The sequence below is a fragment of the Sabethes cyaneus genome, chromosome 1, assembly GCF_943734655.1.
Source record: "Sabethes cyaneus chromosome 1, idSabCyanKW18_F2, whole genome shotgun sequence".
Taxonomy (NCBI): domain Eukaryota; kingdom Metazoa; phylum Arthropoda; class Insecta; order Diptera; family Culicidae; genus Sabethes; species Sabethes cyaneus.
Genome location: NC_071353.1, coordinates 108,501,623 through 108,514,132, shown reverse-complemented (window position 1 = coordinate 108,514,132; position 12,510 = coordinate 108,501,623). Strand labels below are relative to the sequence as shown.

General features: G+C 42.0%; 1 protein-coding gene across 2 annotated transcripts in view; it reads left to right on the top strand.

Annotated features, from left to right (window-relative positions):
- The window catches only part of LOC128745386 (serine/threonine-protein kinase Doa), a 202,230-nt gene that overhangs the window by 16,411 nt on the left and 173,309 nt on the right, over positions 1 to 12,510 (top strand). For both annotated transcript variants that reach the window (XM_053842450.1, XM_053842448.1), the window contains one exon: positions 9,804 to 9,937. In XM_053842450.1, coding sequence (XP_053698425.1) covers positions 9,804 to 9,937 — 134 coding nt within the window. The remainder of the gene's footprint in view (positions 1 to 9,803; positions 9,938 to 12,510) is intronic.

Here is a 12,510-nt window from a genome sequence, read left to right as displayed (position 1 = left end):
GACACCTTCTTTTTGAGAATGTTTCGAAAGAAACCCTTTTTGTAGCAGACCTTTATTTTGTGTCGCTCAAACTACAATAATTTTATTGATAAAGTTTAACCATTATTTTCATTCTTTTCGTTTACTTACAAGAAGTGGTTCTAATGCCTCCTTTAATCTTTCGCTTTCCACTCCTGCTTCACGCTATAACGATCAATGAACTAACTCTAGCTGACTTATTTGATTTCCAGGTTCTGCAGATAAACACGGTAGGTAATGTGGAAAGTATTTTCTAAATCTATGATCCTCTTTTTCGACAACTTACAATTTAACAGGTTTAACAGGTGAGTACGTTTTCTTCCGGCTAACCTCTAACTTCATGGGAATCGCGTTCTGCAGGTAAGTATAACTTTAATCAGCATCATTTATCGTCTATTTCATTTTCTTACTTACAGGTCAATCTTCTTCCTACTGTAAACACTAAACCGCACCTCAGCAATCTGTTTATTTTTATATATCACTAATTTCTTCTCGCTTTAGTTTTATTTCTCACCGGTACAATGTTCTTCCTCTTAATTTTTCTGTAAGTTTGTTTACATTTTTTTCTTCCACCGTACACGATATTAAACGTCAGACCAAGGGTCTGTCAGCCTGCTTACATTGCGAACATCAGGCCAGGGGTCTGTCAGCCAGCCTCCTTAGCCAGGGGAGTGCCGTGTTGCAACAACTAACTCGAAAATTGCGATCAACATGTTGACTAAAAATTTCTTCTTTTCTTTTCTTTTCTTTCTCTGCCTGATCTCTATCGCTTCTTCTCACGGCAACAATGTTGTCGTGAGGGGAGGCAAGAGATCAGTCACAGATCACTGCACTGGTGACAACGATGGAGAGGACGGCCGGCGTGGAGCCTGCTTTAGGCTTAATTAAGATCGACTACGAACAAGACGAGGAAACAAACAAAGGAAGGAGAAAACAAGATAAGTACAAGCCATCTTATTCTATATTCACCAAGTACACAATTATAACGAGCCAAGTTCTGTCACTCTTCTTCCTCCTCATTAATCCATAATCACCAACGCATTATGACGCTAGCGTTATCCGCAAGGATTCTTTTATCATTATCACAACCACCTTATCTCAGCCCTGGACAGACTTGGCTCTAACTGCCCCACCTCGTGCTGCAAACAAAAACAGAAACAGAAGAATATTTTCTATGGTGAACTAGGACCCCTCCCCACTTTAAGAGGGGGGGCTCCTGTACCAATGAAATACAAATTTCCTCATAACTCGAGAACTAATCAAGCAAATGGAACCAAATTTGGCATGTAGGTGTTTTTGGAGGCAAGAATTTTTTCTATGATAAATTAGGACCCCTTACCTTTTCAGGAGAAGGGGGGGGGGGGGCTCACATACAAACGAAATACAAATTTCCTCATAACTTTAGATCTAATCAAGCAAATGAGACAAGATTTAGCATGTGGGTGTTTTTGTAGGCAAGAATATTTTCTATGGTGAATTAGGACCCCTCTCCACTTTAGGAGGGGGGCTCCTATACAAATGAAAAACAAATTTGCTCATAATTCGAGAACTAATCAAGCAAATGGAACCAAATTTGGCATGTGGGAGATTTTGGAGTCTTGAATTTATTTTATGATAGTTAGAGACCTCTCATCCCTGTGGTAGGGGGATATGGACTCATACAAACAAAACAGAAATTAGTGCGAAACTCAAAAACTAATCGAATTCGAGAAATTCGAGACTCTTCTATAAAACATTAGTCAATAACAAGACCACAAAAACTATCTATAGTAACACTAGATCATTTAGGACGAGACGGCCGCGAGTGTTGCCGGCGACCCGCCGTCGAAAGCGCCGCCCACTGGGGGGAGGCAACTCTCCGCAGAAATCACTACTGTCTAGGTTTATTTGTTTTCCTAGGTCTACCTGGGTTTCCTGGAACGAGCGACAGCGAGTAAGGAGATGGTCGCGAAATGGTACATTTCACAAAAAAGTTTTCCGTGAAATGGTACATTCCGCTTAAGGTTTTTCTCAAAATGATATTCGGCGAAATGTTGTACAATCATGGCAAATATTACTATCCGCTTTCTGGCTATGCAATGAGGGGACACTATAAGAAGGTTATCAGTAAAGTAGCTGTATATTTGGCCAAAATAGCATTTAAGCACCATTTAAGGCGACTTAAATGCTTATTGGCGTACATTTGAATAGCATTGGTGATGCTTATTGGTTACCTGGGATGCTTTCATAGTTACGTAACTGCCAAAATAAATCATCTAAGGTTGAACACCTCAGAAACTTGCAAAACTCGAGATTGTGACAAAGATCATCCGAGATTCATGATTTATGTACAACACAGGATATTTTGTGGCAATACGAAGTTTGTCGGGTCAGCTAGTATTACATAAAAACACAATAAAACGTAGGTAATTCCCCTAGAATAAAACCTATAGACGAAATGTGAAAAATAGAATCTTTCCCTACATTCCACCTTGCTAAGCAAATCAATCATTCGAGTGAAGAATTTCGGCAATTTAAATAGGGTTATTGGCAGCTGACTCGCAACTACCGTTTTCAGATCAACCAGTAAAAGGCGTTGCGCTATTCCTGCATAGCCACATAGTGTAATCGATAGATTGGCGGTCCAATTCTCACCGAAGAAGGAAAGTTGCAAAAAAGCAATATTGAAACTTCAACAGAGGATAAGGATAACAGAGAGGGAAGATAAAAAAGGATGAACATATATTTTTCCCATTTTTTATGTTGCACGATTTATCGTTACGTAACAGGTGTTACGTTTTAGGACATTTGTAAATCTCCAAGCAGTAATGCAGCCCGATATTTCGCCAAAACCGACTTTTAATTAGCGTTTTATAAGCATATAGATCAATGCTACACGATAAAGTGTGTATCAGAGGCTAATAAAAAGTTAGATTTCTGCTTCTTAAAGTTCTCACTGGTTACTTGGGTCGCGCGGGTTCCAAACGATGCTCGCAAACTCCAACGTCGACCGTACAATAAAACCATAGAGAGCTTTGAAGCTAAGCGGGTCCTTGAATTCTCCAGCGATCTTATATATGAACCAAAGACTACGATTGGACTCAATGATAGTAGAAATATGGGACTTCATGATGAGTTTCTCCCTAGATCAGCGGTTCCCAAATGGGGGTTCGCGAACCCCCAGGGGTTCGCCAAAACTTTAGTTCGCTGCAGAATAGTATAGGGAAATCCGTCAGGGGGTACGCGAACCAAAAAAAGGTTGGGAACCGCTGCCCTAGATAATACAACACCGTAATAGAAAGTTCACATTAAATCGTATGCGTGTCAATTTTACATTGGAATTGTATAGTGATTAGACAAAGTGAACAATAAGTTGTTTTGCAGTCGTGCGTGTCCTTATATACAACTCATGACATGATTGTGAATTATAAAACAGTATAGATGATTGCAATATTAATTTACTTACTTATGTGTCCATGTCCGCCGGTCCGGCAGAACAAAGGGTTGAAATCAGAGATTTCCACTGCTGACGGTTACCCGCCATGGCTTTTACCTGTCGCCAGGACAGGTTCTCGTCTACAACCTGAATGTCGTTGGCTAAGCTGCATCGCCATGAGCTTCTGGGTCTGCAAACCTCGTTCGCTCCTTTTTTCAAGGTGTGTCCGATCCACTTCCACCTACGTTCACGAATTTCTGTGGCTATCGGCCGTTGATGACACCGACGATGGAGTTCCTCGTTGGATATCCAGTTATCAGGTTACTAGCCACGAATGATATATCGCAGGCACCGGTTAATGAATACCTGCAGTTTTTGCGTTGTCTCCGCTGAGACGCACCACGTTTCACAGGCATGCAGTAGTACGGATTTAACGTAGAGTGATCTGGTTTGAGCGCCAAATGTTTCGCAGACCTGCAAAGGCACGCCTGGCCTTTCCTGATCCGTGTGGCTATATACCACCATCGGGCGTTTTCTGGCTACCAAGATATTGAAAGGCGTCTACTTGCTCAACTTGTTGTCCCGCTACTGTGAAGTTAGTGGAATGGTCAGTGTTCACTACCATAGACTTAGTTTTTGCTACATTGACTGTGAGACCTGCTGTCTGGGAGCTCTCGGAGAGGTCATCTAACTTGCTTTGCATATCGTTTCGGCGTTGTGCGAGCAAGACAATGTCGTCGGCTAGGTCGAGGTAATTTAGCTGCTCCATCGTTAGAGAATTCCAAGGCAATCGTCGATTTGGTCTACTGTCAATTGCTCCAACTAATATCTCATCCATAACGATGAGAAACAGAAGCCTCACGCCCGCAATAACTTTTATAGGGTCAGATACGATGCCACTGTGCAGAACCTTGTACGAGAACGCCTCGTACTGAGCCTCGATGAGATAGACTATCTGGAACTTCTCTACGTCTAAGTGCGCCCCAGATGCTAACGTTGTTGAGTCGGTCGAACGCCTTTACGAAGTCAACGAACACCAGCAGAGGAGAATCCTGGAATTCATTGGTCTGCTCTTATATAATGCGAATACATGATCGGCTAGCACGGAATCCAGCTTGCTCTCGCCGGAGAGTAGCGTCGATCTTCACCTGGATCCGGTTGAGGATTACCTTACGGAGTACTTTGAGAGTAATACAGAGCAACGTGATACCACGCCAGTTACCGCATTCAGTTAGGTCTCCTTTATTAGGGACTTTGACCAATATGCCCTGCATCCAGTCCACCGGAAAAGTTGCGGTTCCCATATATTGCTGAAAAGCTGATGCATCATCTGGGCTGACAAAGATGGGTCAGCTTTGAGTCAGCAATTCGGCTGAAATACAGTCTATCCCTGGCGCTCTATTGGATTTCATACTCTTGATGGCTGCTACAATTTCATCCAGCGATGGCGCCTCTGAGTTGACGCGATTAATTCGACGAACCGTAGGCGTCATACGCTACTGGTTTTGTTGGTCTCTGACATTTGAAACTCGGAAGTTTTAAATGTTCAGTCCATTGCTTAAGCTGTTCTGTACGATCAGTCAGTAGCTGACCAGCTCTGTCCTTTAGCGGCATCTTTGTATTCAACCTGTCACCACTAATGCCGCGAGAAATATCGTACAACAAACGGATATCACCATTGGCGGCGGCGGTTTCTCCTTGTTCGGCTAGGGAGTTAGTCCAGGCTCTCTTGTCCCACCTACAAGCACGTTTAACAGCCCTCTCCAGTTCGGCGTATCGTCGACGGACAGCTGTCTTAGCCGATCTGGCGCTCGTTCAATGCCGGCTTTCACCTCTCTCCGCTCGTCGATCTTCCTCTCCAAGTTTCATCCGAAATCCACTCCCTCGGCCCGCTGCGCGCTTTGCCGAGGGTCTCAGCACTGGTCGTGATGAAGGTGTTCTTGATGCCGGTCCATTGCTCTTCGACGGTTCAACCAGGTGGCAACTCCGATAAAAAGATGATGGTCGGATGCGATATCAGCACTGCGTTCGTTGCAAACGTCAAGAAGGCTTCTTCGCCATTTTCAGCTGAACCAGATGTGGTCGATTGGGTTTTCTGTTCGGCCGTCACGGAGAACCCACGTGACTTTATGTACTGGTCTATGGGGGAAGAGCGATCCACCAATGACCATGTTGTTATTACCACAGAATTCTGTAAACAGCTCCCCGTTTTCGCTCATCTCTCCTAGGCCATGACGTCCCATGACGCGTTCAAGGTCCGCGTTGTTCGAGCCAATCTTCGCGTTGAAGTTGCCCAAGTGGATTTTCGCCTACGGGATTTTCTCAACCACGCTCTTCAGCTGGAGTAGAGCAAGACTTGCCCGGATGATGTCTTGTGTTCGCCAGTACCCGGCCAGCGGACCTCGCTTAGCCCCAGGATTTCAAGCTTCAGGCGGTTAGCTTCCCTCGCAAGTTGAGCGACCCTATTGGGCAAGGGTCAGTATATTCTATGTTCCGATTCGTGTCCGTGTTTTCATGCTAAAGGTTGTTGCCAATAATCCAGAGAGATTTCAGTTTTCATTTTCATTAACTTTTTGTGTTCCGGTACAGTAGGCTGTTAACCTAATGTCCTTATCCCGCTGATGGGGCTGGCATCTTAATGTGGGCGAGAGCCACTGTGCAATATTAAGTTATATCTTAATCATATATCCAGGAGTATTAAGTTACGTGTTCTAAAAACCACGCAAGATAGAATTTCAAATGGTTGTCAAAATTTTCGCATATCATATAATATTTTTCTGTTGAATGATTGAAAATACGACAACAGTTTATCCAGTTTTGGTGAAAGCGGAATAAAAATAGATGCTCGTTACGCTGAAATCCTAGCGTGCCACCCCGTTGATTGAAACGATGTTTTGTTAGAAAATTTGTTCGAAGTGTTACGTTTGTTAGTCTGTGACCAAATTGTTTACTGGGTCGTCAAGTAATACTCCAAGATCTTTCACCTGTTCTGCCCTATTAAGTCTGGCTCCGGAAATTTCGTAATCAAACTCTATTGCGCTTCTAGTTCGATGAAAGCTGATGACGCAACATTTCTCCACATTCAATAACAATTAATTCCCTACGCACCAGTCACTAAACAAGTCCAGAAGCTTCTGTAACATTCTGCAGTCCTCGATTCGTCCTCGATAGATTTTTAAATAATCAGCGAAGAAAAGCCTTCCACCTTCATTGCGCAGTAACGCTGCATCATTTATGTAAATACAGAATAGCAATGGTCCCAAAGTGCTACCCTGTGGTACACCAGAACCATTTGTAAACCCGGCAGACCGGCAGTAACCAACTCTAGCAAGTAAGTTTCCAATCATCTGCACAATCTTGTGGTACATCCAAGCTTCTCCAACTTGCTCAAAAGAAAAATATGATTAACGGTATCAAAAGCGGATTTTAAATCAGTATAAACTGTATCCACTTGCGCTTTGGCACTCATACTATATACGCAGAATGTTGCGAAGTTTACCTAATTTGTTTCCACAGCTCGCTCGGGATAGAATCTATGTTGTAGTGTATTTTATCGATGGTATTTCAGCGATTAATCAGTCTATTGAATTGGTTGATGAACCTGAAGAACTCAAGCAACCGGTCTGACTGCACTTTTAACAGCTTTCGTCCCATCACGATAGAACAGTTGAAAGACATTTAATGCTAACGCTAGTTATTCAAGATTGCTTTGATGTCATTGGACACGACCTTCTTGGCCTAATCAACGAATCATTGCAAACCGGGTCCGAGCTCAAGTTTGGAAGGAATCCTTCCTTCCATGGTATGGTATCAATATGTTACACGCACTAGAAAAAATTGGTACTTGCTGTGAAAGGCCAAATGTTGCGTTATCTTAATACTAATGGCTTGTTAATACAGAATAATCAGGATATCGGGAAAGTCATTTTTGTGAAGCTGCATACAATCTGGTGCTGGCGAAGTGGAAAGAAAACATTGAATGTTAATATCGTTGCTATGTTTTTGCATACCTGGAAATGTTACGCAATTAACGCTAGCAACGACAAGGAGTTTCTACAAAACGATGAGGTGTAGGAATTTTGCCATACCTGTGATGTGCAATGATTGTGCTGGAAACCTGCTTACTGACAAAACAGTGGCAGCGGCCAGATGGAAGGAGCACTTCCAGTTGCTGTTGAATGAAGAGATAAACACGGAGATCAACAGCAACAAGATGAGAATTGTGAGCGATGGCCAAGGTGTGGATGGCCACCAAAACAGAAGGAGGCTAAGAATATAATCGATGAAAACGGTAAGGCTGCTGGGATGGACGGTATCCCAGCTTACTTTCTAAAAGCGGGGTGCCAGTGCCTATACGAAGCAATCTACCGGATCATTGTCAAGATCTGGGGGGAAGAACAAATTGCCTTATTTTTAAAAAAGACCGTAGACTCGAGTGTAAAAACTATCGAGGCATTACATTGCTCGATTCTGTCTATAAGGAGTTCTTCCGTATTCTGTCCTGTAGTCTGAGACGGTTTACGGAGTCCTCGGTCGAAGAGTACCAAGCTGGTTTTCGTAAGGGTCCCTCCGCGACGAATCAGATGTTTGCCCTGCGTCAGTTACTAGACAAGTTACAAGAGGACAACGAGCAGACTCTGAATCTGTTTGTGGATTTTAAGGCGGCGTACGATTCAGTCAAATAAAATCTAGAGTAACATGAGCTTATGCACTTGATCGGATTAATTTAGCAAACGGTTGTTGACGCCATTACCAGGCTATTGATTAAGAAAAATTGCAATGGAATGCATTTATGTCGCCGTGATAAGCGCAAGCGAGGAGACACAAAGCGAATCTCTCATGTTGCGGGAGACATGTGCTGTGGCAGATAACGCTAGGACATTGTTTTTCGTAGTAAAAGAATTCGCTCTTAATCCTTACCATGCATAGAGGGCCATTGACTGGCCTCCATCTAATGACGCGCTTCATTTGTTTTCCATGAATCCGACGCCATGATCTTTCTTTAATGCCGCCAAAGTAGTAGATTTGATACTTCAAATTCGTGCCCGCAATAAAAAGGACTGCACGGAATTCGCATTCTCTGGCATTTACTATCAATACGGTAAATTACAAAGTTGCGTAAGGAACTGTTGAGCATATGAAAAATGTTGTCAAATTGTATCTACATTCATAGTTCTTCACCAATCTCGCGTTCGTCCCGTTAGGCACGGAGATTTTTTAAGAAAATATTTTTTTTTTTTTTTTTTTTTTATTTAAAGAAACTAAGAAAATATATTAACCTTAAAAACGACTGACATTATTTATTACAACGCCTGTTGATATTTTATAAAGAAATAAACAAATTATAGGTATATGCATTTTAACATTAAGCACTTAATTATATTTTTTCCTTCCTGGTATTTCTATTTAATATGGAACAAATCAACTTAGTAGTAAATTACATCTAATTTAATGCATGAAAAACTACACGAAACAAAAAAGCAAAGTCTTGTGCTTAAACCATCATTAGACATTACCCTTCTTTATCGGCAGACTTCGTAGCCGGCTGTTAGAGTACAGGAAAATTACGTGGTCAGTGTAATGATCCTACTGACTCTCTATCTAGCAAGCACCGCCTAGTCGAGATTCGAACATACGACGACTGGCTTGTTACACCAGCATCGTACCTCGAAGCTAACTGGGTGAAACAGCCGAAACAAGGTTCTGTGAAATGGCCAAACCTCTAAAACGCTAAAATGGTGAAAGACAACGATTACCACAGTTGTAGGATTATGCCAACTTCAAATGAAAATAACAGCAATATTATACAAAACTATATTGTATGGCTTTGCAAAACTTCTAAAATACTGAAATAATAAAAAATAGTTATTACCAGAGCTGTAAATTTACTACAGCAACGACGAATGAGAGAAAGAGGAAAGTGGCTCAGTTTGCCGTCGGCTCGATTTCGTTTGCAATCTCTACGGCACCTCGACTCCCCAAAGGGGGGGGGGGGCTTCAATCACATTCGATAAACACCAGTAGTTCGCCCATCGAAAATTAGCTTAATGATAGTTTGTTGACTTGGTTGGTTACGACATTTTTATGACTCTGATTAATCTCGCAAGCCACAAGCTGTTACTCTCAGTTAATGAAAGACTAAAGTTACAAATCGACTGGTTACGATTGTTTAAAATTCGAACATAAACGAAGCTATTCCATTGAATAAAATTCAGCTTTCTTTGCATACGATCTATTGCGGACAATACATGAAATTCCTTGACGGATCGAGGTGAATTTCAAAATGCTTTGTGTTGGTTTAGTTGTTCACTGTTTATGGTATGCTTTAAAAATTCACATCAAACTTTGCTCTTTCTAACACTTATTGCAGATGCCTCGATCGAAGCGACGTCATCATTCCAGGTCTAGGTCACGCTCATCCGGTGGGTATCGAGAAAAGCGCCCGAAGCGTCATGTTGACATTTCCGGCGAAGATTCTGCCGATTCCAGACGGTCCAACGGAAGGTAAGTGTGCTTTTGATTTATTTCGTTGCTCATAATTAAATGCTTGATACCTATGTCTACCAAAAACCACGACTAAAATATTTTAAGTCGTGCCGAAAACGAAAAATTCACCGGTTAGCGGTATGTTGCCTAACCAAAGGCGATTTTCATAGGTACACTGGCGCCAAGGTGCTAGACAAAAGACAACTTAACAAATATTGATTTTATGTAAACCCCAGCAAAATTCATAATTCATTGTGATAGGAAGATTAGAAGAGAAAAAAAAACAATTTATTGATTGATGGCGCACTGAAGCTTGGCTTATTTCAGATCAACCTAGGTGACAAGCCACAACATGTAAATATTAGATTTTCTCGCCTACCGTGTATTATACCGGACAATAGAGACTCTCTTTTCAAAGTATAAATATCGTGCTTGACGTAGGCACATGTAACCGTCAGTACAAACAAAACTCGCATGAATGAGCTTGGAGTGCCGGCTCAGCTCGCGTTTTTCCATTCCGCGTTGTTTCGGAAGAATAGAGCCCGGGCACGTGCTGAATACACACTATGGTAAATGAATGGACAGCAGCTATTCAATATCGTGCGCTCCTCCCGAGGAAGGTGCCAAAAAGTGAAAGATGACTAGTCATCAGTTCAGTAAGGGAAGGTTTTACCTTCCGCACGAATCCCGCTCCGCGAAGGAAGATGATGAACTGTCGGATCCAACACCAAAATGGTCTAATGGTTTTCGGATTATGTTGCAAGGTCGATTTGTGGTTCGGTTACACGAGCCGCTAGCACTAGTCTGTGTTGTTTTGTTTCCACCTTAGATGTTTGCAAATATCTTGCGTGTCGAATGAACTTGATGGTGTATGCGGCAGCGGCACGAGCAATTTCTAATGTAGTGCTAAGCTGGTGAAAATTGATAATTGCTTTGCAATGATTTCATTTCCGATCAACCGTATGTTTGTTTTAATAATAGTTGGAAACATTAAATTAGAATAAAAAGAAATAAACATCTTAATTTCGACTCATTGCACACCAAAGTTTCTATTTTAAGACATAGTAAATGAAGCGTGTAACCGACAGAGCCATAAAATTATCGATCGTTTCGTGATGTCAATCTCGAATTGATCGAGCATTCATTTGCCATTTGCCGTGTGAAACTCAAGACTGCGCCAGATCTTAAGATAACAATATGTAATTGGCGCTTAACGATGTGTGTCTTTTGGTCTGCTTTTGCACTAGATGGACCATACCAGTATTGCCCAACTTTCACAATCCAATGGTTTAGAATATATTTTTTGATTCGTTTTTTGTATTACCAAATGTATTGTAAAAGCTGTTGAAGCAGTCGAGGAGAATTGATCTCGGAAAAGACGAATCTGGTAGCAAAAAATACTTGTGCAAGGTGTCTTTTACGTTCTAGGGTGTCAATCGCAAGAAGGTGGCTACGATCAATATGGCGAAAGATTGAGCTTTGCTGCAGATTTCCGTGGACGTTTATTAGCTGGTTGTGAAGGTTGAAACAGAATTCTTCTGCCACTTTATGTGAATTTAAATTGAATTCGTTTTTAAATTGAAAGCTCCTAAACTTTGATCATTTGACTCGAGAATTCTGTTCCTCAATGCAACTCAGGCTTTCATTGATGGATTTCACGCCAACTCGTCTATGGGGTTGGCAGAACCCTATCAGAATTCATCGAAATTTTGTGTGTGTAAAGAGTTCATGTAAATAAGCAACTTTCCATACTTAGTTTTTTTTCCAAAATTTCCAAAACTAACCGCCTCGCAAACCGTGTTTACCGTGTCTCCCCCTAAGCAACTATTCTGAACCAGGTTTAATTTTCCACCTGAGAAAAGTCAGGATTCTGTCGCGTTAAGTGAGCGCAACGGTCAACGAGTTGTATACCGATAAAACCAATGCGCTGCTGGTATGCAGAAACTATTACCCGCACCGTATTGCATGGAATAATGGCGTTCGCCATGATACGACTATTTTACTGCCAGCTGCCGGTGTTTTAATCGATAGTATGGACTTCACCAACCTAAAACAGGTGAACCTGGTTCGTAATCATCTGGGCCGAATTTATTGCTGCTCTTCCGCTATTGCCAGTGTATCATCACCACCGGACAATCATACTGGATGCATCTGCTCCAGTTCTCGTTAATCCACCGTCAGGCATCCTTGGACCAAGACCACCAAACCATCGCAAGATTGATTTTACAGCACTTTCGACTTTAATATCCGATCTTAACTGGGAATCATTCACATTTCTTGAAGTTGATATGGTGAATCATTTTTATGCTATCCTAACTGGTTTCGATCGATCGTTCCACTAATTTCACTAATATACCTGTCTCTGCCCCATGTGGCACAAAGCGACTCCCTTGGTAAAGCGCACACAAATTTCTACTCAGCGTTTATCAGCGCAGCTCAAAGCATCAGCGAAGAAACATAACGCCATGTTGTATAAATTTTATGTTCTCCGTGTTCAAACGAATCTTCGACATAACCCCTTCTGTTTCAGCAGTTTCTGGAGTTTTGTAAACGCTAAGCCCAAATGCAGTTCCTGGACGACTTGAGCGCGC